Source organism: Nesoenas mayeri (genome assembly GCF_963082525.1).
Source record: "Nesoenas mayeri genome assembly, chromosome: 2".
Lineage (NCBI taxonomy): Eukaryota > Metazoa > Chordata > Aves > Columbiformes > Columbidae > Nesoenas > Nesoenas mayeri.
Genome location: NC_137543.1, coordinates 114827768 through 114853983, shown reverse-complemented (window position 1 = coordinate 114853983; position 26216 = coordinate 114827768). Strand labels below are relative to the sequence as shown.

The window sequence follows — 26216 nt, the reverse complement described above, 5'->3', positions numbered from 1 at the left end:
TTTCTATATAAGTTTGAAGCTGTATCTATCCTACAGTATATCCTTTCTGATGAACTCAAATCCTGAAGAAATACTGCATGTGTTTTCAATCTGACTAAAACAACAAATCAAGTTCTCTGGGATTTTAACAAATTTTACAATATAAAGTGATGCCATTCCTACTGTATATTACCAACATTAAGACAATTAGTAAAAAATAAAAATAAATCCTCAGCTTTGAAATTTACCTTAATCCTGCATCTTCGTAGTGAGGATGATTTACAATAGGACGAAGTGTAGACAATTTAACACTTGCCATTGTAGGCATTGCTCCTGCGAAAACTGCATCTGAAATACAGAATGAAAGGCATGTCTCAAATGAACAATCAAGCAGTAAAAGCACAGAAGCAATCTTCAAATATCTAAACTGTAGAAAAACATAGAGGGTAGGGTAGTCTCCTTGAAAAGGCCTTAAATGTCACCAGCAGGAGATGCACAAAAATCCCTCTTTTGTTTTAAAGCTGGAACTCAATGTAAGTCATTAGACAACTAAACATTTAAGAACGGAGATTAAATTCATCTTATTTTTCTTGAATGGGTAGAATAACATATTCATTACAACAACAAGTTTTTATTTGTCACATCTTACACCATTGTTAAATGAGCAATAAAATCTCAGTCCACTTTGGCTTGAAAGTATTTTCCTGCTAAAAAGGTAACTGCTGCTTTTCCAGCTAGTTTTCTGACACTTTTACCCATTTTAGTAAACGGATGAATGCAATCACAACATGCATAGTTTTAATTCTCTTTAGCAAAATGATGGTCATGGACCTATTTTAATTGGATTTTGCAAAACCACTCGTGTTGTAGAAATACTACACTGGTGGCTAGAACCTCCAGACTGGTATCCTGAGGAATAAAGCAATCTTTTGGTGGTTTTTTTGTTTGAGAGGGCTTCTACATGGACAAATACATGTGACTAAACCATGGCTTTAAGATGGTCCCAAGGCAAAGCCACAGACAGTAGCAATACCTCTGCAGTTATTCACATCAAGTTCTATAATTACATCTCACAGAAAATGGGGAAATCATACATTATTAAATAGTTTACCTTGTCTGGTATTGACTTTTATCCATTCTAAAAGTTCCTCCTGTGGCAAATTGCTAAATTCTCCCATGATGTTCCACTGAGTTTGAAGGTTTGCTGATCCCTCTATTGCCATCAATGCTAAAATAGCAAAGACTAATGTTTTGGGCTGGATTTTACAGAAGAGCCATCCAAACAACTGAAATGCAAGAATTGATTAATTTCTAGACAACAATTCTGTAATATTGTATGCAGAACAATTAATTTTTATTTCTCTATAAGGAGCCTAATATATATTACAATATGTAATGTCTCTGCTATTGCTTTTCCACTAAACTTCAGTGAGACCTCATAAGAAATATTAATGTTTACTGAATATAGGGCATTATATTTGTGATTTTACAATAAAAAGAAAATTGACATTAATGCAGCTTTTAAACTTGTAGTTCAAATGTCAAATTCTGTAAGTAAAGATGATTCAATAGTGCTAGTTGCACTTTTACAGTATTTTATCTCCTATTTACATCAAGAGTTTCTAGCTGTAGTATATGGATTAGAGATTGTACTGCGGACTTCTGAAAATACATCAGAAAATCAGACTTTGGCGATATAAAGTTAACGTTGCTTTATATCCTACTCTCCCTTTCTTGAAGTGAAAATGATGGCCCTGGCATTTTTTCCTAAAGATAGCCTGCTGGAGGCTTCTAAGCAAATACTTATAAATATGTGAAACAGGTAATTAAAGAATTACTAGATTTGCTATGTTGAAGTTTAGTTTGAGCAAGAACATTTTATCTCATCCATATCTGACCTAAATCATAAATAATGGAAAGTATGAATTACCTTTTTTTCCCCAAGTTATTGTTAATTAGAAGCCTTCACATTTCAAAAATATTAAACCTGCACTAAATAAATACATTTCATTCAGAGTACCTTAATCCTTTTTTTTTTCTTTTAATTAAAGCATGAAACAATAAAACAAAATTTTCTGAAACCTCCCACTAGGCTGACTACACCAATTAGGTATTGTATGTCATCTTTGTTATAAACTAATAGTAAACTACTTTAGATTATTAAAACTGTCAAGCCAATTCTCCAAAAATACAGTGTACACTGCTCCGATCCTCAAAGACTTCCTAAACACTCTAGCAAGAACAGTAATACTATCTAGGGAAACTTCATGTACCAAATACGCCTGACCACTGTGTAGGCCTGGAAGGATAAAGAGAAATTAATTCATTTTTACACTGCTCTACATGAGCAAACCTCCTTTATACCAACAGTTGCAAAAAACTCACTTCAAGAACATGTTACAACTTTGGATTCTTTATTGAGTTCCATGGCTCTTCCAATTTAAGAAAATCAAGTTGCTATCATGCTTTTATAAAAACTCATTAAAGTTTGATGTATCTAAATTTACCACTATTTTCTTTACATAAAGAGCCTAGAATGGACGAAAATATGTGCAAGGCAAGAGAAGCATTTATTTTATGGGATACTGTTCCTTATGTTTTTATATCGATTCAGAGGTTTGTTATTTGTTTTTTTTTTCCATCAAATGAATTTATTAAGTCTTTCTCCAGCTATTTTTCTTAGTTTTCAAAATATCCACTCATGACAGTGTAACTCCTCCTAACAGAAAGAGGAAACGTGTGGATGTAAACAGTCACCAATTCTATTGTCCATCAGGTGCCACAAGCTGCAATACTGAGGTAACAGAAAGTACACAAACTCATTCAATAGGCTGAAAGAACACAACATACAAAATTCCTTTCCCATGTGCAGAATAATTTTGCCTGTTTGTTTATTTTTTGTGTTAAAAATGTCTATTTCAGCCTGACTGTTCACTAATGAAAGGATATATTTTGAAAAGCATCTGATTAAACACATTATCTATGGATAGCCTCAAAATAAATTAGTAATACTAACATGCCACCACAGATAAACTTTCATGGGCTGTTAGAGGACAGTGTTGATTTCAATGACAATGAGATAACTAGATACATTAAATTTGCTTAAATTTTTCTTGCATCTGTAAAAATAAATTGCTGCTTATTAACTTATTCTTTATGCAAACATCTGAAACTTACATAATGATAAATGTACTGAGTGTTAACCAATAATTTGGTTGCAAGTCCCATCTTCCCCTTCTCATCTCCCTCCATCTCAGCAATTCTTCTGAATCGATATTGCACATATTGGGTGGGGAAAAATTTAATGAAATATAACAAGGGCAAGTGTAGAGTCTTGCACCTGGGTAGGAACAACCCCAGGTTCCAGTATAAGTTGAGGAATGACCTATTAGAGAGCAGTGTAGGGGAAAGGGACCTGGGGGTCCTGGTGGACAGCAGGATGACCACGAGCCAGCACTGTGCCCTTGTGGCCAAAGAAGGCAAATGGCATCCTGGCGGGTATTAGAAGCGGGGTGGTTAGTAGGTACAGAGAGGTTCTCCTTCCCCTCTACTCTGCCCTGGTGAGACCACCCCTGGAATATAGTGTCCAGTTCTGGGCCCCTCAGTTCCAGAAGGACAGGGAACTGCTGGAGAGAGTCCAGCGCAGGGCAACTAACATGTTTAAGGGAGTGGAGCACCCCCTATGAGGAAGGGCTGAGGGAGCTGGGTCTCTTTAGCTTGGAGGAGACTGAGGAGTGACCTTATTAATGTCTACAAATATATAAAGGGTGAGTGTCACGAGGATGGAGCCAGGCTCTTCTTGGTGGACAACCACCAGTAGGACAAGGGGTAATGGGTTCAAACTGGAACACAAGAGGTTCCACTTAAATTTGAGAACAAACTTCTCAGTAAGGGTGACAGAACACAGGAACAGGCTGCCCAGGAGGGTTGTGGAGTCTCCTTCTCTGGAGACATTCAAAACCCGCCTGGGCGCTCTCCTGTGTAACCTCATCTAGGTGTTCCTGCTCCGGTAGGGGGATTGGACTGGATGATCTTTTGAGGTCCCTTCCAATCCCAAACATACTGTGATACTGTGATATGGTCAGAGTTTTCAACGTCAAAATACTACTTCTGCTTAGCAGCCAGTGGGACACAAAAACCTCCCTAAAACCCATTTGATATTTTCAGGAAAATACAAAAAAAAAGATAAGGATCTTTCTTATCCCTTTGCTTGCTTAAGTCAGAGCAGTCTTAGAAGTGGTCTGATTGATAGTGGCTCAGCTGCCTTATGGACCAGTGCTTCTCTCTCGTGCTGAAGCCAGCCATGCATTCCCTGGAAGATTACCAGCCACTCCCTACTAAAGAAAGTGTACATCAGTCACACCAGAAAAAAATCCGGCTTGTCTTTCACAGGTATCAATCAGCACCAACCTAGGGAGTATACCCAACAGGCAAAAGAACCTTCACTGATAACAAGAGAAGGGAATTGATCTTATTTTTACTTACATTGTTCACCTAATGTGGGGTACTCTCAAACACAGGTAGGTACTTCTCCTAAGGCCCAAGCCAGGGCCAGGATAATCACAGGCCTCATTATATGGGGCAGCTGGTCATTTATCTTCTGCACAGAACAACTGTCCAAACTGCAGTAATCTAAAGCCTTTCCTTCCCTAGCATTCAAGACCTATTTCTTTCAAGCTTCCATGATGCTGCAAAGGAGGAAGAAAAAGTCACTGGACCTCAGCCACCTGGTCCAATAGGGGCAGGTCCCAGAAGTGGTTATCATCTGCATTTTTAGCTTCCTAAGAAGCTTACTCTTGCTCTACAACCATAGGAAACACCAGAACAACTACAGGGCCAAAATGCAGTTGGAAACACAGGAAATATGGATTAAATACTCTGAAACTGTCCTTTTTCCAATATTTACACAGCGATAATGTGTGGTATCTTCCAAGATCCAAAACGCAACGATTACCAAAAGCACCAGCTTTCATTAAATGGCCTGATGACCTTAGTTGCAGTACTAAAACGAAAACCACAAAGATGCAGGATAAATTACTGTAGTGCTATTACGCAGGTGATTTTAAAAGAGAAATTAAAAAATCACCAGCTGAAAACTTTTACTAATTTGCCATATGGCAGCTAACTTATTACATGGAAAAAAGCAAATGAGGCAACATATTAACAGAAAACATTCCTAGCAGCTCATCTTTGTCATTACCAGTTGCAAGGTATTTTTTATTATTTTTCAGAGATTATTTCTCTCCATACAGCAAAATAAAGCCATTCAGATTTTTTTGTTTTTCAATACTCAGAAAGCTGAGAGGTCTTTTACTGTAGCGCAAAATACAGAAATAAGTGTAGTTCTAAATTTCAGTCACTGGAAAATTCTACCAAAAAAATTCCGTAAGGTAGAAAAGCCCATCAATTTTATTCTAGGAACACACAGATTAAATAATAATTAATGACAAATTAACTTTGGACAGATTTAATTTATAATTGTTCTTTAGAAATTGCATGTTAGAAGAAAGTAGACTTTCTTTTTCTTTTTTGATTTTCCAACTTATGAAAAGCACCTTCATTTCAAATTACTCAGAGGCACCTTGTGAAAGTTAATTTAGAAAACTTTAACCACAGTGTAACTGCTGTTACTTAAACAGCCAGACTACTTAAGAGGACAGCAATACTTCAACAACAACTAACAAAAAGCCGGGAAATATTATAAGAACACCTTGGAACAGACTGAATATCAAAAGTGTAGAGGAAATTAAATTTCTCTAAAGTCCCAATAGTCAGTTACAAGGTGGATAAAGTTACTTTTTAAAGAGTTTTTGACACATTTTTAGCATTTTATATGTTCACTGTACAGATTCATTTAATGTTGGCAAACACTCAGCACTTTACCTATGACAAATAAAACAGGCATCAAGAAAGACGAGCACAACATTTAAGCTGACTGATACTGTGTAGCCTGTCCAGTGTTATCAAGAACTGTCCTTCCCTGAAAAAACATCCAGGGAAGCAACTCTATTTTCTGGAAAAAACAATATCAGGCATTATAGTCTGTACAATACTGCATTATGCACAAAGCAGCCAGAAAAAGGTTGTACATACACCCTCGGTTCTGGCATCCCAGATTTTGAGTACTGAACTTCAAAATATTATTCTTGTATTTCTTCAGTTTTCAAGAACAGCAAACCTAATGGCTCAGGTTTCTTTTTAAAATCCTAATTTTCTTTCCCAGCCATTGCTACTTTCCCTACTCTATCGAACATTCTTCTCTTTTCCTTCCTCTCTACTATGTCTGCAACAATTCTTAGCACTGGATTCTTTCTCCCACTCATGCTCATAGTGATGATCTCCATATAGACATTTTCAAGAGTTCCCAATCTCATCTTCCCAATTTGTTTTTGTCTTAGTAGGCCCAGCTCACTATTAATCTTTCTCTCAATGTGGGATACTTACTTTGAGTAATGTAAATAACACATTCTACAAAAATCACACCATGGTTGAGGTTGGAAAGGACCTCTGAACGTCATTTGGTCCAGCACCTCTGCCCAAGTAGGGCCACCTGGAGCCAGTTTCCCAGGACCATGTCCAAGGACAAAGACTCCACAACCTCCCTGGGCAGCCTGTGCCAGCACTTCGTCACCCTCACAGTGAAAAAGCATTTCCTGTTCAGAGGGAACGTCCCGTGTTTCAGTGTGTGCCCATCGCCTCTGGTCCTGTCACTGTACACCACTGAAGAGCCTGGCTCCATCCTCTTTACACCCTTCCTTCAGGTGTTTTTACACATTGACAAGATTCCCCTGAGCCTTCTCCAGACTGCACAGTCCCACCTCCCTCAGCCTTTCCTCATATGAGATCTGCTCCTTAATCAGCCTCATGGCCCTTTGCTAGACTCTCTCCAGTATGTCCATGCTTCTCTTGTACTGGTGAGCTCAGAACTGGACCCAGCACTCCAGCTGTGGCCTCACCAGTGCTGAACAGAGAAGGATCACATCCCTTGACCTGCTGGCAACACTCCTAATACAGCCCAGGATACTCCAGACTTCTTTTCAGCAAGGTTACATCGCTGGCTCATGCTCAGCTTGGTGTCTACCAGAAGCCCAGGTCCTCTTCTGCAAAGCAGCTCTACAGCTAGTCAGCCCCCAGCATGTACTGGTGGCTGCCGTTCTTCCTCCTCAGGTGCAGGGCTCTGGTGCTTCCCTTTGTTGAATTGCATGAAGTTCCTGTGATCCCATTTCTCCAGCCTGTTGAGATCTCTCTGGATCAATCTGGTCTCTCTGGCACAATCATCTGGTGTACCAGCCACTCCTCCCAGTTTTGTAGCAGTTGCAAACTTGCTGAGAGTACACTCTACCCCATCATCCAGACCATTAACAAAGATGTTGAACAGGACTGGACCCGGTATTGACCACTGGGGTACTTTCAAGCTACCTCCCTGCCTCCTTTCCAGACAAAGGACTGCTTATACCCTACTTTTGCTGCAACTGCGAAGCTTCTAAAACAGCTATTTAGATAGAAATTCAATCAAGTTCACTTCTCAAAAACACAGACACTGAAAACACAGAAACCCAATTCTAAGGTCTTTTGTATCTGGAGAAAACCTAGTAACATTTTATGTTACAGATTATTTCAAGCTAGGAAAATTAAATCTGAGTTATACATCTGACTTTCAATCTTTAAGGCTTACATGTTTTCAACATGCAAGACTTCAAAACTATACTTCTAGAAAGAATTAATACACAAGAAATATGCAAGGCAATAAGCTCTAAACGGCTGTGAAAACACTGTAAAAAAAGTCTAACACTGCTGGGGTAACATTAGTAGATTATAATAAACTCACAATGGCATAGAAATGTTTAAATATAGTAAAATCCAGTGCATGTCTCCCTAAGCTCAAGCTCAGTATACAGCATATTAACTAATATAATAATGTAACTGGACAAGTCAAGTAAAATAAGACATGATTTGGGGAGAGGGCAGACTGCAACTTCTGTTTTCATATTTTTGACGGGCAATATAATCTGGTTTATTTTTAACTGCTACACTCAGATTCAGCAATTACACACACAGAAAATTGCTTTAGGGCAAATATCTGGGTAATAATGTAAGTACTGAGACAGCTACAGAATTGAAAAAAGACCTTACCTGTTTTGAACACACCAAGGAAGCCATAACACACAGATGCGGTGTCAAAAACAGTTTTAGCCTCATGATTAAAATCGCTAGGACACTGTACGCCAACAGCTGCAATGCATGGTATACCAGCTGCAAAAGAAAACACACACAAAAGCATAATGTTTGCATACTTTTCATTTGTGTCTTAAACGCACAATCTCATTTTCAGTATAACTTAAATGATGAACTTGTATGAAAGAGTTGAAGTCGAAGCCAAAATAAAGATCTTCACATTTCAGACAGTAATAGGGACTTTCTGTTACCTTTTTTCTCAAGTGTATGTAGTGTGCTAAGGTACAGAACAACAGGAAATATAAACATTAAAAAGTAAAAGGCAATGAAGAAATAGCTAGCTATGCAAAAGATCCTGAAACATAAACAGGCAATAACAACATAAAATTGATCGTATAACTTCTTTATAGAATTGAGGAAACCTTGTTATTTTAATACCTAAATATAGCATAAAATAAGCAAAAAAAACCATCCTTAGTACTCACACCACCACAGGCAGCTTGTTCTATTATTCTCCAAAATGGTTAAAAAGCAGACATGTCACTCATGACACCTAACATTAAATCTATGTTACTTGTGGAAGTGCTGTGGTAAGTCCTAGAAGCATTTTTGCAATCAGTGCTTTTATCTAACTGATTATCATATTTTGAATGGTATGAGATTTCTCTCATACCATAAACCAGAAATAAAATATTAAAAAAGTTTTGCATGTCCTTGCTGTCTTAATTACAAATAAAGAAACCATGTAAGAAAGCTGCCATTCAATTATATTTTTTTTGCATAATTTTACTAAAAGAACTCTGTGTAGAATTACTTTCATTATAGCGTATTTCAAATCAGAATTTCAACATTATTTATCATGTGAAGCCTCAGTAAAGGAACCAATCTCTTTCTACTTCTCAGTCTATATGGGGAAAATGGAAGGTCCAGCATAAATTCAGTGTCTTTTAGTACTGCTACAGCAAAAGCCCAAAAGACTCCTCTCTTGCACTACCACCCTACTGTTAGCTTGTATATTTTTTTTTGTTCAACATTCCAGAGTTATTCTGGTGTTGTACAGGATACAATTTAAGATGAGGGAATAAAAGATACAAATACTTACCTTCAAATAAACCATGTAACAGGGTCAAACCACTGTAACCTGTATTTCAATATTGGGTATTCATATTAACACACAAATAAAATTGTGCAGAAAAAAGAACCTTACCTCACCATGGTTAAAACGTTCCTCTCTGGAAAAAAAAAACCAAAACAAAAAAATCAAACAAAAAACCAAACCAAACCAAAACAGAAAATCACATTATTTGTTTATGTACTACGGAAGTACTCGTTTTACTTTGAGGTCATCTATAGGGCCTCTGGACAACAGAACTAATCCAGTAACCATGAGTCAGCATCTGCACAGATTTTTTTCACCTCTACAACAAGCTTTGAAATATACAGCAAATCAGTAACTATCCTCCTCAATCTCTACATCTATCTGGAAATCTGAAAATTAATTTTAGTGGGTTTTAATTACTTCCATTAACTATTTCATATATAGAACATCTTAGAGAATGAAACTTCAGTAACAGAAGAGGTGGAGTTCTAGTACCAAAAAAAGAACCAGTCATTTATTGGATTCTCAGAAGGAAATATAAATATGAAAAGAGTCAAAATCATGTATGTGGGCCTCCAAAAACATCTGTGAAGACAAGATGCTGAATCCTGCTCACATCATATATAATGGCCCTTAGACTATGGGAAGCAGAGACTACTGAAATTATTAGTAATTAATAAAATAAGGGGGAATCAAAAATATATGTCAGGAAGTGACAACACTCAATTCGACAAATTGACTTGCTCAACAAGTGATGCCAAATGGCTGTGACAGGTAGAGCATGTATTACAGATATTTAGACAATAAATTGAATACAGTTGGGAACCCTTCCTATAGATGAAATTCATATCTTTATAAGCTGGAAAAAAATAATGAGAAAGAATTTGCATTCACTATTTATAGGAGAAAAGTGAATAGGCACATAAATCAACATTGGTTTAGGAACAGAACAGAAAAACAAATAATTAAACAGAAAATCTGGGGATAAGAGAGCCAAGAGGTCTAAAACTACATTCAGCAGCTAAACTTAGTTTTAGATGACCTATAAAAATACCACATATGAGATATCCAAGCCATTCAGTTACTGAACTATACATAATTCACCCTTCAGAAAGGACCAACATAATGTAGAATTCTGAATTATTTAGCATACAGCAAATCAAATAAACTTCCAGCAGAAAATTCAGTTTCACATAAAAAAATAAAGCAATATTTACCTTTCATTTTGGCCTGCCTTAGATAAGGCCCACATAACATATTTAATTACCTGAAGAAAGCAAGAGCCAACAAACAGTATGAATAAACTTTCAAAAGCATTCTAAAGCATTTTCAACATTTGCTAAATTAAATTACACCTGAATAATCTCATTTTGAGATAATGCTAAGATAAAGACATGCCATGTTTTAGCTAAAAATCCTTTTTGCGGATGTTTAATTACCCAGGCAGTTAGCAGTTATCCCATCTGTTCCTGTGTAAACTGTAAGTTGTTTTTACACAAATTACACATAATCAAATTTACAAAAACAGTTATAAACTTCAGTTATGGTACTCATCAGCTAAGTGACAGAAAATTTTTTGGCACTTAACATCAAAGCAAGTTTTGCCACTGACTCAGGACTGGATCTCTGCAAAAATCTATGTTAAGGGAATACAGAATTTTAAGCAAATATGTTTGAAAAAAAATGTTTTTTATCTAACTCTATTGGGTTTATGTAGCAAAGTTTTGGTAGCAGGGGAGCTGTAGAGGTGGCCTGGGTGAGAAGAGACCATGGGTTACCCCCATGTCAGACAGAGCTCCAAAATAGATCTACCACTGACCAAAGCTGAATGCATCAGTGACGCTGGTGACACCTCTGTTGGTAAGATGTTTAAGAAAAGGTAAAAACGCTGTTCAGCAGCTTTAAGAGAGGAGTGAGAAAAACAAGAGAGTAACAACCCTGCAGATACCAAGGTCAGGGAAGGAGAAGGAGGAGATGATCCTGGTGCCAGAGCAGAGATTCCCCTGCAGCTTGTGAAGAAGACCATGGCGATGCAGGTTTTCCCCCTACAGCCCATGGAGGACCATGGTGGAACGGAGAACCACCCACAGCCCATGGAGGACCCCAAGCCAGAGCAGGTGGACGTGCCCTGAAGGGAGCTGCAACCCATGGAGAGCCCATACAGGAGCAGGCTCCTGGCACGAACTGCACCTCATGGAAAGGAGTGCACACAGGAGCAGGTTTCCCTTGCAGGAGCTGCAACCTTCAAGGACTGTACCCCATGGAAAGGACCCACGCTGCAGCAGCTCTTAAAGAATGACAGCCTGTGGGAGGGACCCATTGAGACTGGAAATAAGGGGGTGGGGATAAGGGGAAGGTGGTTTTAGTTTGTGTTTCTCAGAATCCTACTCTATTTTTAACTGACAATAAATTAAATTAATCTTCCCCAATTCAAGCCTCTTTTGCTCATGACAGTAAAACAGTGAGTGATCTCCCTATCCTTATTTCAAGCCATGAGATTTTTCAACTCCTTTTTCCCCCTACACTAACTTCTTCCCATCTCAAAATAAATAGTGATTCCTTCAAAAAACTTAAACAGTAAATGCAACGTAAAGGTGATTCACAAAATCAATCACTTACCCTTTTGATGATCACTCCAAAAACCACCACAACAACTGGTAACAGCAGAGTCTTTGTGTATCTTACTGGAGTCTACAATAGAAATTAACTGCATTAACTGCTTTTCATTCACCTATAATTACTTCGATGGTCAGTTTAAAGAAAAAAAAAAAAAACATAAAAAGTACTAAATATAAACATTCAACAAGAACAAAGCAAGCTTCAAGAAACTCAAATTTAAACTCCACCCAGCAAGCACACTAGAGGTCATAATACTAGGGTCATTAGTAAATTATTCCCAGTCCTTTGGCAAGCCACCCAAAGACTAAAAGTAGATTCTATCTCATCTGAACATTATTAGTATGGGTTGAGTAACCTGTTAATATAAACATTCTAAATTCATATCTAGATACTTATGAAGTAAAAAAAAAAAAGTATACTAATGCCACATTAAGAAGCTTCCATGCTCTTCTGTAGTCTAAATCTACCACACAAAACCCTTGCAGCTTTCAGTACATTTTTACACACAATACCAGTTACTTAGAGCAACATAAAATCTTAAGATTGCAGAACTGTAACCTTTCGTTTATCCCTGAGGAAACACTTCTTTCATTCAAGCAAGCACATTTCTTAGACCCAAAATCAAAACAGATTTATTTTTAGTTTATAGAAAAGCAATAAAACCAGCTAAATATAGCTTGAGTTCATTAATGTCTCTAACTTCACAAGTAAGCACCTGAACTTATGATGGCAGTAAGAGATTATGGCTCCCAAAGTGTTTTAAGTTATAACTTAAGATAAAACAGAAATTTCCCTCTTCCATAATAATCTATTTTAATCAAATTACCTCTTTTTCCATGAAGTCAAACTCTGCAGCACAGGTATACATTAAGGTATCAAAATCCTTGTAGCCAATAAATTTAGATTTTAATATTTTTCCTATGTGAGCCTGGTAGGATATACGGGGAAAAAAAAAACCAAAACAAAGTGTAGTAAGCAAAAACTGTTCTGTTTTCCACAACAAAGTAGTTTAAAGGCATGTGAAAAATATTTTTAATTAGAACAGAATTTTATATCATTTTCAATACAGTTATAAAGAGCACCAAAAATCTATTTCTGGTACATTAAATGAATCTTTGAGCACAACACAGATCAGACTGTGTTAAATAAAAAGTAGAAAGCAGCAGAAAAAGGGTGCTACCATTGCAGCTGGGTTCAACAAGCGTATAGTTTTGCATACTCATATTCTAAGATATGAGCTTCTCATCTTTCACCCCTTGACACACAGCTGCATATAAGGTTTTAATAGCAGAATCTGATGACAATGGGGCTGAAGTGAAGTGAGGAGCCCTAGTTACAAGCATTTCAAAACTGTAATTTTGAAAATTAAATTCAGAAGAAAGCAAACGAAGAAATCAAGTAAATAAAGAAAATATGTAAGTAGAGGATATCCAAAAGAAACAAGGATCTACAAATCCACATTTAAAAACAAAGACAGAACATTTACTAACTCAATAATAAAAACATTTGTCTTTTCACAAAGTTCACTAATATCTCAGTGATAATATATAATGAATGAAAAAGTAAATATGCAGCAGCTATACCGTATTTCTGCAAAAGAAATCTTAGAATTTCAGAAAAGTATGTCATTAAGATGCCAAAAATTAAAACATTAAGAATTAAAAAATTTTTGAAAGACACTAACCAGATACTCAGATAAGAGAACTTACATCATCAGCTATTCCAAGCACTAAAGAAGTTAGGTATTTCAAGGTGACTGTCCCAAATAACCAGGCACATCCTTCAATGACCTTAAAAAATATATTCAGAGTGAAATAAACATGTCTCAACATACTTGTAAATAAACATTTTCTTTTTTTTTAAAGGCTTATTAAATTTAGCTACTAGTAACAAACTCCCCTATGTTATCATCAATAAGTACAGTAATTTTAACCAATTACACCTCCCACATCTCAGTACACTGAGATGTTTTAAGTTTTTGTTTTGTTTTAATTTTATCTTCTGTTACAGTTAAAATAATTTTGTGCAACTGGTTCACATTATAGCTGTACCAGTGCACATGACATTACAGCGGAGGAGGTACCGCAGTTAACTTTAAAAAGGGACAGCCTATCAGTTCCATCTGTTTTGCACACACCAGTGTGATTATTTCCCACTAAACGCCTTTCCATATTATCAGGATGTACTGCTGCGATAATCCAAACTCTTGGAAGAATTTGCTGATTTATAGTACAGTCTTGGGATAATCTCAGGTTAGAACTTGAAGAAAATATACTTTTTTAGTATACAATTACTACTTTCAGTTACATCATGTTTATCCCTGTACCAGAAAGATTAAATTCTTGGCAATCTAGCTTAATCTATCTAATTCTTTATAGAACTATAGCAACTGAATAAGATAACTTGGTTCAGTATTTTTTTATCTGGAACCAGCAGCAAATGCTTCCAGAGAGAATGTAACAACAAAATACAAACACCCTTACATAACCAGGGTTTTTATGTGACCACAGCTTGCATTTAATTCTTCCATTTAATAGTTGCAAGCGAACCTAAATACCTATGAGGTACATAATTCTTTTCCAAATGCCTCAATTGTTTTCCTTCCACAATGTCTCTTCTCTCTTATAAGCTTATTGCTACTAGCATAAGGGGCATTAAATAAACTATAATGATATCCTACTGCTATGTACTGGCTTAACCATATTTACCATTATTTTAGAAGATGTAGAAGTCTAACCTAATTTAAAACCTCAGCTATTTAGCAATTCTACATCAATAATTATCTTCATACTCTATTTAAATTTGATGGTAGTACATCAGGGGTGAAGGCTTTTTTTTTTTTTTTGTGAGTAAGACACATTGACCAAAATTGCATGAAATATTTAGGATGCTGAGTTTATAAATAACATATTTGCTACTTTCTCTGCAGTTCCTTCTCCATGGTTTCCATCATGTATTTTTCTTTTTGATGTCTGCTCCATCACGAATTGATTTATTCAGAGAACTTTTCATAAGAATACCAAGAATTATCTGCTAAGTGGCAAGCACTTATTTAGGATCAACTATGTTATATACATGCTTAGGGTGGTGGTAGTCTTTTTTTTAAAAAAACTTACCATTTAATTCTACTCTTTGTTTCTCACCTTTTAATATTCACACCTTATCCCATAGAGCTTATTTTCTTTCTTTTATAGTTCCAGTTCCCCAAAAGAATTCTGAAATTGTAGTGCATTACATTCACCCATGCACCCTTATCTACACCCTTCAAAGAAGTCAAATAACATTTGCGAGACACGAGTTCCCTTCACAGAAGCCATATCAGACCTATCTCATCACACTGTGTGTACATATAGCCTTAAAAAACTTCATCACTGTTCAAGTTTTTACTGTCTTACAAAAGTTAGACTTACTGGTTTGCACAGACACCTTGGATTTCCTTTCTAAAAACTGACATGAGATTTGCTTACACTCCTGTTTTCCCTGGTACCACAACTAACTAGATTGGCAAGTTATACATGCACTGCAGTTTGTGATAAATATTTTTTATACTCCTTTCTATTCTAATTCCTTTATAGTAACTGCATGAATTCCAACCAGTTTTGCTAACAGGTTATCCTTCATTTTATAAGAATGTCTTAAGCCAGGCATAGCCTGAGTTGGCTCCCATTTTAGTTGTTTTTACAAGTTAACGTTATATCTTAAGCTGCAAGTTGCTTCTCATGTTTTCTACAGTGTTATATGTGATTTTTCATAGTTTTGGGAGTGTCCTTTATATATGGACATGACTTCTACTGCCCTCAAATCCCACTCGCACACTCTACTCTAGTTTATTCTGCCCTGCTTCCTTATGTAATTGCAAGCTGCTTGTCGTCATTAGAAAAAATATCCTAAAAAATTATATAGGACACATTTTAGTGAATATCTAATGAAGTATCCTAATCTCAACTTCTACAAGCAATGTTAACCTTTAACTTGCCTCTTCTTAACTTGCCTTTTCTAAAGTCGCTTTTATTTTAAAGGGATTTTCATACTGATCTTAGGTTTTGTAAACATATGTAAGGTGTTACCTTAGAACTAAATGCATTGCAATTTGAAGACTATTTCAATTTTTTTATATAAAAGTATGTTTATGACCTTTTTCTTCGGTAATTTAAGATTAGATTCTGGGAATATGTACAATTCAGAAAGCAGTTTAGATATACTTCTTGATTTTCGACTATTAGAAACTAAACCGGAAGTTATTTCTGTATTTCAGTAAAACAAAAAAAGTCATCGTTCTATTCTGAAATTCAAAATATATGAAATTTCTTACCCAAATATAGACTTCTCTTCTGCTGCTTTTCAAGACTTTTGGACTCAGTTCTAGAATTACCTAATAATAAAATGAATGTGCATTTTCAGGTAACACATAGTAACAACAAGATACTCCAGTACCCCATATGAGGGGTTTTATTTGTTCTGGTAAGCGCCTATTGTACCACACAGCTATTTATTAAAAGACACTCCATAATTAATACAACCTGAAATATGACTGAATATATAATATTGTGATTTCAACCTGCGCTGGCAAAACATGCCAATGTAAAATCTTACTGCAGTTTATATACAATTAATGGAAGACTACTATTCTCCTTAGCAAGTAACATTCTGTATTATACAGTTCTAGACTTCTTTAAATTAAAGCCAATGGGAAACTGAATTATGTCTGCTTCCATAAATGACAAGAGACATCTGAAGCAATAAATAAATTACTGGCAGCATGATACAAACAATTTTCAAACAAGGTAACAGAATACTGGGGGTGGGAGGAGTTACTGGCATTTCTGTTTCACATTATGTTCCTCATTTTATGACACAAGGACGACTCATTACAAGCTAATGCAAACAATGCAATTAAGAAAAACTGAGAATGAGCTGAAAAGCTTTCAGAAACCCAGTGTATATGTGAGACTAAGGCCAAATAAGTACCCAAATAACAGACAAACAAGTATTTTTTCCAAAGCAGCAAACAAGTAAAAAGCTCAATGTACCTGTACTTACTATATAATTACAATAGCTGCTACAAGAAACTGGATTGGGTTTATAACAAGCAATCTATACTATGGCAAATACCAATAGCTAAGGCAGTTTATTCTTATAATAAGCGAGAATTTACCAAACTTCTGCTGATAGACAAAATATAAACAGAAGAAAAAAACAAAAACCAAAAAACACTGAGCTCACCCCCCAAGCTTCTAGGAGAGGCGAAAAGAATCATAAATCAAGATGATTTGTAGTATGCTAAACTAGATCTGTTCATACCATCTTATCTCCTATTTCCTATGTACATAAAACCTTTAAGAGAAACCATATGAAACTGGAAGAGGTTGAGGGTTGTTTTTACCTATTTAAGGAAACATTAAGATAGTGAATGATAAGATAATGAGTCCTCAGTGAATATTTTCACTAACATAAGTGGATGACTTAGCAAACAGTCTTAAACAATTTTTATGTATGTTTTAGTCATTTGTTCTACATTTGCAGTTTCACAATTAAGAATTTAAAACTCCTTGCTCATGTCTCTGTTTTACAATTATTCTGGTCAAAAATACATATGTGGTAAATATAATAATTTTTCTAAAAGAAGAGAGCTATAAAAACAAGAGAACTGAGCCTTAACTGAATTTATCTTATGAAGAGGTCTCGGTGTAAAACCACAATTTTTAAAATTAGTATTTGCCCATTCTCCAAATGTCTTTAAGGTCTAATTCTGGTTATCATGTAACAGATTTATCAGCTATCTGGTAATGAAGCAGTTTCACATTTTACATTAATACATACATAATTGTACAGCATTACAGTTTCAACATTCCATACAATTTTTTTTCTTAAGCAACTTACCCAAATAACTACTAAAGATGCAGCATAATATGAGGTCAATAACATTGAATTACCAAACATCAGAATAAAACACACTACAAGAGATACCTGAAAGAAGAAAATTAAAAAAAAAAAAAATTAAAATAGAAAAGCTAAGAATTGTCCAAGTATAAAAATTATCGTGTGTCAACAGCTTTGAAGACGCCTATTGCACAGTAAGCGCAAGTCTGATACTCAGCTTACAGAATTATTCTGAAAATACTGATTGTAAGGACTTAATGGCAACAGGTAGCCAAGTGTAAATTATGCTAATTTATGTTTTAAAAGTACTTATAGACAAAAAAATTGGTTACAGCACTAACTCATGTTATATTAACAGCTACATTTTTGAAGTTATTCCTAATTTTTTCCACCCCCCCCAAATGATTGTCTTATTTCTGTATCCTGTTTATTATCTTTCAGAATCCTGGACAAACAAAAAAAGGTTGAATGAAGTGTTTGTTGTCTTCTTTCTTCCAAACTGAGATTATATTAAAAATATAATCATCAAAGTCATGGAAGCAGAACTCTGACTGTTTGATCATACCACTTAACCACTTGAGGCTGAAAGTCAAGGCTGAAATACCACTTTTATCTGCCATCCCAATCTCCTACTGTGTTTTCTTTTTAACAGAAAGCAAAGCTGAATTACATTTTCTAACTTGGAGAGCAAAATCAATGATCAATTTCTGTTGTCTTCTGTACATGGGAATACGGAAAAATAATGCAGTTATTTGTAAAACATGCAGGCTTTTGTAATCCCCTCCTCACATATTTAAGATCTTCATTCCCCACAGAAATGTAAGGGGGGAGCAAAAATTGAAAACACCACAAGATGTAGACTGGCAGCTTACCCAGCCTCATTAAGCTTTCTCTGTATTAAAGTGATTTTTTTATCTATCTGAAAATAGGATTTTTATGACACTTTGGCACCAAAATTATGATATAGCTATTGACATAAGCCAAAAGGCTTAAGTATTTTATCCTGTTTCTGTCAAAAAATTACTACACCACCATGCTTATTTGCAAATTTTCCTGGCAAATCTGACTGGAAGCAAGCATTCGGTGTCCCAGGTTTATGTTTGAAATGAGCTGCACAGAGCCTACTACTGCCATTAATTTAACATTTAGAGTATTTCAAAATACATTGAAAACATATAAAATACAATTTGCTATAGCTCAAAACGGCTTTCTTGTGGAAAACATTCTCTTTTTGACTACTAAGTTTGCATAGCACAATTTTAGCAAAAATATATTTTTAAAGACATTCATGTTTCTTCAAATAAATTCTTCATGTCTTCTTGTATATTTAAAACTGTAATCTCACTTCAAAGAGCAAAACTGGTAACAAAAGTTGATCATTATCTTAATTTTAAAAATGAAAATCAGATGTATTATGCAGAAACTTGCAAGCCTTTTACTTGTCATGTCCTTCCTTTGTTGACTTAGTCACTCACTTTTGAACAAATAGTTTTTCCTCAGACAAATAGTTTATTTCCTTTGTCTTGCTTCCTAAGTATCTCCCCAAATAGTTAAACCACAACATCTTTGCATGGTCAAGACTACAGTAGTCTGCAAAACCCTACCTTGGTTGGGGTTCTCTTCTCCTTCAACAATAGTAAGTCAATATTAGAGAACAGACTTTAACATGTCATTTTTTTAAATTTCTGCTAACCTATGGCATGAGATAAATGCTGCCTTTTCAACTTTTGATTGTTAATCCTCTGTTACTTGATATGTTTTCTTATCTGTTTTTTGAGACAGTATATTCAAGTCCACAGAATGAACAGAGACAGAAAGGAGAGGCAAATATGTCTACAAATCTTTTAGGTCGATAACTTTCCTGGAGTTCAAAAATTCCTGTGTGTCACAGGGACCCTAGTTTCTGACACTGTGACATAAACACACATAAGACCAAATATTCAAATCCAAGCCCCTCCATCCCTTATTATTGCATTTTTTCAACCACCTTGCAACTAAGGAAAACACTTCAGACAAATGGCCTCTTTTGATGCTCTGACCAATTTCAGACGATTGAAGTTTTTTAAAAAAAAGTATTACCATATGAGCAATGAGTATCTTCTGTAATTTGCAGGAGTCAATATAACCCATAATACACACAGCAAATAATGAAGCTATCTAGAATAAAAAAAATGAAAGATAAGTTAAAACAATTTGCATTGGTATAATCTTTCTAGCAGAAATGCATACAAAAAAGTGTTTATTCAAACAATCATTAACTTTTATTTCTACTTTTTGCTAAGTACATGCTTAGGTATTTCACAATGGTTTCTTTCAAAAAACCTATTATGGTGCACTGAATAATTATTATAAATCATACTCAAACATTTAAGACATAGGTATTCAGCTTTATAAAAATGCAAGTCATCAAAACACAGCAATAACACATCATCTTTCACTCTTAGTTTAGAAAAAAAACAACCAACCAACCAAAAGAATCATTCATTAACATTATTTAACCTTATATTTTCAGCAAAGTATGGGAACATCCATAATTTGCTGCTGAGGAAAATGAGATTCATTGATTAGGCAGTTTGCTAAAAGTCACATGGGAAACTAATGAAATTATGAATTGAACCTGCAGTTACAAAATTCAGGCCCAGCACCTTTAACAGGTTATAGTTACGAGTTTCTCACAACATTTTTCAGAATGTAATGGTTTCCTCTTCTGGAGTAAGAAAAGTTGTGTAACACAATATATATTGATTCTTCAAAGCTTTCAACTCAAATCAAGCAACAGCAGCTTCAAGTAAGTCAGACAAGTGAAAAGGTATGGAGACATAGATGGATTTCAATCAACAGGCTATATTTCAATCAATTTAAACACTAATAAAGTGGGCTGTATGGCAGTATCCATTCTATGATTCTATCCTACTGCTCATATCAGTATTTGCTATATTTCAATGCTAGCTAATGTTACCTCAACTGTCCAAAATCTCAGACAGTAAGATTATGCTACTACTCACATGCTCATCAAAATTAAACAGGAAATCATGCAAAATCATGCCAGATACTACAAGCCATGCAAACATTGCTCCATTTAAAAATTTGGAATAGCCTAAAGAGATACAAGATCAATGCCTTTTTTACTTTTGTACTTCAATATACAAAGTTTTTTCTTGTTCTGTAGTTGTTCTAATGTACCAATCTTAAGCTGGAGGCTGTTTTTAAGGAAAAAGTAAATGGTTTAGTCCTGGAAACAGAAGACTTGAGTGGTGTAAATGGTAAATTTTCAAACTTAAGACTAGAAAAAAATTGATGTGATAAATGGTATGAATATTGCCTGAGAGTCCGAATGAAATCTGGCTAAAAGGAAAGCATTGATATAGTTGTGAATTCAATGGCTGCCTATACAAAGCAGTCAACTTGCCTACATAAGATAAAGAGGCTGTTTAGAGGTGAATACGGTCTTACCTGTGTTAGAAGAACAAACTGAGCAAACTGCCAGGGAAGCATGAAAAAGATATTAGAAACACACAGTGCAATCAAGCTTCCTGTATTAATATTCGGAATCCTTGGGAAAAAGAGACAGAATAGGCATCAGTAAGTAAAATCACACAGGTATTTGAATATTATTGAAAAGTACAACAGAGAATACAATAAAAACAAAGTTACCTTGGAAGTTAGCTAGCAATATTGATCAAGCACAAATAACACTATGTAAATTTAATATCTATTTTCCATCAGTTTCCAAAAATAGTAGTTCTGATACTTAGTGTTTAACTATTCAGTGAGCCACTCATTATCAAATAACTCTTCTCCTGGCAGCATGGCAAACCTATGTCATTGCAGTGGTCCACTTTCCTCTAACAACTCTACAGTCAGGTCACAACTATTTCCATTTAAGCTAGGATTACAACTATTCTCAGAACAGTCTGCATTTGAAAGCGATTTCACTGCACTCTCTCACATTTCTTCCATATTTACTTTCTGCAACTTTCTGTCAGCAATCCTGAGTCAGGTTTCAAGGCAGGAGACAATGACAAATACATGAAACTCATCTTCAAGTGAAAACAGCCCATTCTCCTTGTCCTGCTATACATGTTACATATTTAATCCTGTGTTAGCTTTGAGTACACTTCAGAAACATGTCATGTTTCAAATGTCACTAAATGGCCTCCAACAGATGAAGACACCATCATATTCTGCGGAAAACCCCAAACCCAACAGATTACGGCAGTCTCACCAAAGTCTGTAAAATCTTCTTCTTTTACAAAGCATCAAGATTAATTTCTATTGGAGTCATGCTGAGCATGAGTATAATGTTTTAAGTAATACATTATACAAATGTGGTAGAAGTGATAAAAATAATGGAGAATTTAAGTTCTAGTCTCTCTTTCAAAGATAGTTCCTATATTTCAATGGAATCCTCCTATACATAAAACTGAGCTGCTCTTGAAGAGGGAATTATAACTGAGAAATAAAAAGTTAAGATGTTTTATTCCCTTTTTGAAACCTCACACTGAAATGCTTAGATTAAGTACCTATTTCTAATCAGTAAGCAAGTTCAAGTACTATTTTGTGTACCAAGATCTGAAGAACAGGAGTGAATGTATCTAATCAAGAAGTGTCATAATTATAGGTACAGAATATATGTGCTCTGATAACCCTAACTTAAAGTGTAATTTCCTCACTTTCTGTTTGACCTCACAATTTAGCATTAAACAAACAGGTGTCTTTCTAATATGAAATCTAGCAACGACTCTATGAACTGTTTCTCAAAAGAGTTTTCTAGACAGCATATATCTTTTTGTCACCTAAAAGACACAAATTAGTGACAAGTATAAAATATTTTTGGTTTAATCATCAATAACCACAAATCAGTATGACTTAATAAAGGAAAATCTGGGGTTACAAGTACAAAGTTCAGCTAAATCATAAATACACTGCCAATCTGATGCAACAGAGCTGATGGAAAATCCCTCAAGTATTAACAATCATGCTTATTTTTCAAAATGGAGGCAAGACAGTGACTCCATCATGTTGTAAGCCAGAAACAAGCACTGAAAAGCAGGGCTAATGAACTCAAGAGCATCCCTCCATTAATGTAATTAGATTGCTCTAAATCATTGAACTAGTTAATTAGACTAGTTAATTAGTTATAGAAAACTGCAAGAACATAGTAGCTTATGGGTGCCTATAGCATCCTCTGTTGCATAGCACAGGCTTATTCTAAGTGCAACCAACATACCACTCTCCCAGAGGGACAAAACCAATTGACGGAGTATTAGCTTGTTTCTCATGGGAAGGAAGTGACATCAACCAAAAATTCTGATTTTTAGTTTAGATACTTATTTGCCAACACCGTAATTCTGATATTTAGTTTAATCAAGTCTTCAAGTTGCAAAGTCTTTCCTTTTAATAAGTGAGCAACATGACTGCAGTTGTACTGGTGCAGCGTCTGCAATGTAACAGTCACAGGAAAGTTTCTACGTTAATAATATCATTGCTACAGCACACAGAGGCACTTAAATAAATATTTAAATATACGCATTTAAATAAATGTCCTGTGACATTCAATTTTCTAAATCACTGTAAAGCACTAAGCATAAATTGAGAGGTACCTGAGAATATAGGTCAAAAGCAACATCTGAAGCACAAGGAATGGGTATGAGAAACTTTCACGAAGAGGTGGAGTCCACATGACACGAGTGCACTAAAAATAAGAACTGGGTTAGATGATAACATTTGCTGCTACATTTCCATAAAACAGTGCATTTGTATTTTAAGATGAGTGACCACAGATACTTCAAGAAAGTAAGAACCAAGCTACATGAGATTTTACTCACAAACCTAAAAAATGGAAACAGAAAAGAGAAGGAGAAAGGATGCAGCTTCCAGACTTGAGGTCTATGATGCACTGTTCAATTAAAACAGATCACTGCTTTTCCAAAATTAAATGTGACAGCTAGAGAACACCCCAGAAAAAAAGCCAGGACAGCAGCTTCTTGTCTCTGCTTCTGCTGAAATTAACAACTCATTCAGGTAACTAAAATCATTCTCAAATTCAGGCAGTGACTTGACACACTTCGATGGAAAAGTGTGTGAGGCTCTGAGGGATAAACCAACACACTCTTCATTATGCTAGAGTTCTCTATGTTATAAACATTTCACATTTCTAATAGCAACAGCACAGAAAGTACAAAATTCGAAACTGCCATTCAAAACAGGCCAGTAAAATTGAAATTGTGAAATTAAGCTCTGTAAGAGCTTATACTAATCTATGTACTTTGTTCTTTAACCCTAATAAAGCAAATCGTAATACAATGAGGTCAACAGAATAGCTTTTCATTAATTTCTTGAGGTCCATGGCAAATAGCTCAGCTACAACTGTCATCTCCAATGTTTATGTTCAGCTCTTTATAAAGTGCTTGCAGATGGCACTAACTATAAAAAAAAATAATTACAGCTTTACAGGACAACTTTACAGATGGGTTCAGAATAGCTATCAATAGATTTGCACTAAAAAATAGACATAGATTATTTACAACTACAGGACAAAAATGTAGTTCATCTTAATATGGACCATAATGAACCTATGAAAGTTTATAGGATGTTGACTCCAGGATGTTCCTTCTCCTTCACTTGCTATAATATTAAAACCATTTTTAAAAATATTGGTTTACCAAAGAAGTCACTAGAATCAACGTTGTACTTCTTTTTCCTTGCTTTTTCACAAACGTTAAATTAAAAGAGTAAAATAAATGTGTAGAAATAGTGTAAAATAAATGCAAAATACAGAAGCCTATCACGTTAATCACAGTCTTTGCTGTCTAAAAGCATTCTATAAAAGCAGCACCCTGATTACCATTAAAATAAACTTTTACTAAACATATATACACTTATGTGTTATTTTCAGCTGACTGCATAGATGTGATTAGTTTAAATTATTTTTATTAGCAACAAACATAATCATGATCAGTCTAAAGTAGTGTAGACTTTTTGATTATTTTTTTAAGACTACAGCAACATTTGATTTATCAAATCTTTTGATACTGGAGGAGATAAAGAGAGGTAAGAAGTGATGAACATACAGAACCATAAAAAGGACATAGGACCTTAAAAGTGGATTGGATAATGTAGCCCATGCTCTTTTTTCCATATTTGGAAATGTAATGCTAAACTCAATCATCTGTGCATGATCTACCAAGGCTGTAAACTAACTTTGCTGCAGGTATAAATACATCAGATCTGTCTAAGCTTGAAATCATTAAAACACAGTGGCACAAGCACAGCACAAATTAAAACATACTGCTCAATGCCAGAAGGCTACCCGCTTTTACATGCCATCAGATGGCAGATACCAAGACTTGCGGCTTACACATGTAGCTCAGTCCTGTTCTTCCAGGAAAGAAAATTTTTAGCAACTGGTCTAGATCCACTGTACGTGTGTATTCATGACTTTCCAGTAAAATATATAGCCATTTAAAGAAACTTCCTCCATTTCTGAAGCTTGTTCATACGGTACATGTAGCTCAGCTATGTCTGAAATGGGCACAAAACCAGAATATTTTGATGTTTCGAAACTTGAAGTCATTGTGCTACTAAGATTTTAATCTCAGGACCGCTTTACAATATATTTCCTTTCTGATTTTTTTTCTTTACTTTTTTTACAGTCCAAGGTGACACACTGGATTGTCCTATACACTTTCAAGTCATAGCCTATTTAGCTTTCAATAATGCCTTATTCCCTTTAAATTCATCCCCTAATAGATAAGGAACATCACTATATTTAACAAAATAAGAATTAGTTTAATCTTGGAAAAAAAAAAAAAAAGAGGAGGGTAGGGAAAGGAGACCTACCTCTCCATGGTTAAAAAAGAAACACATCACGGTAACAAGGCCTCCTAGACGGCTCCCACTGTGAAGAGAACATGAAAAATAGGTACAACAGAATCTCATAATGGTCAATGTTGCTTAAAAAATGTGAGGCAGCACTTATCTACAACTAAGTTTATTTGGGGGGACCAGGGGTGAATGCTTTCAAGCATCACGGAAAAGCAATCTACAGCGTACATACAATATCAAAATATTAGTCAGTCAGCTAATGTTTATTTCAGAGCAGACCACTCTTCATATATCAGCTCATTTCTGCAGAACACCAATTTTAACAAAAATAACTTGGAAAACAGTCATTCCATTCCTCACAAACTTTGTTTTAGATCATTACATCTGGTACTTCACCTGCTGTACCCAGAGTTTGATCTTAAAAAGAGCCAAACTTTTTTTTTTTAAACACCAGGCAATATAAATGGAGTATTTCTTCCACAAGATGTTCAGCAGAAAACTTCAGAATCTGCATGCTCCATCACCCAAAAGGGAATTTTGGTCTGAATCTACAACTCTGTTATGGTAATCAAATCAAGCACATTCAAAAAACCCATTTAGAAATGTACTCATGACATATTCAATGCAAGATACAATT

At 35.2% G+C, this 26216-nt stretch overlaps 1 protein-coding gene across 1 annotated transcript in view; it reads right to left on the bottom strand.

Moving 5' to 3' along the window:
• DPY19L1 (dpy-19 like C-mannosyltransferase 1) overlaps nt 1-26216 on the bottom strand; it is a gene marked incomplete at both ends in the record, with an annotated part of 46672 nt that overhangs the window by 2682 nt on the left and 17774 nt on the right. Inside the window, 14 exons of the mRNA XM_080364181.1 lie at nt 228-327; nt 1091-1265; nt 8113-8232; nt 9362-9386; nt 10471-10520; nt 11873-11944; nt 12699-12800; nt 13582-13662; nt 16185-16244; nt 17753-17839; nt 19832-19909; nt 21206-21305; nt 23356-23447; nt 25595-25652. Coding sequence (XP_080220307.1) covers nt 228-327; nt 1091-1265; nt 8113-8232; nt 9362-9386; nt 10471-10520; nt 11873-11944; nt 12699-12800; nt 13582-13662; nt 16185-16244; nt 17753-17839; nt 19832-19909; nt 21206-21305; nt 23356-23447; nt 25595-25652 — 1200 coding nt within the window. The remainder of the gene's footprint in view (nt 1-227; nt 328-1090; nt 1266-8112; nt 8233-9361; nt 9387-10470; nt 10521-11872; nt 11945-12698; nt 12801-13581; nt 13663-16184; nt 16245-17752; nt 17840-19831; nt 19910-21205; nt 21306-23355; nt 23448-25594; nt 25653-26216) is intronic.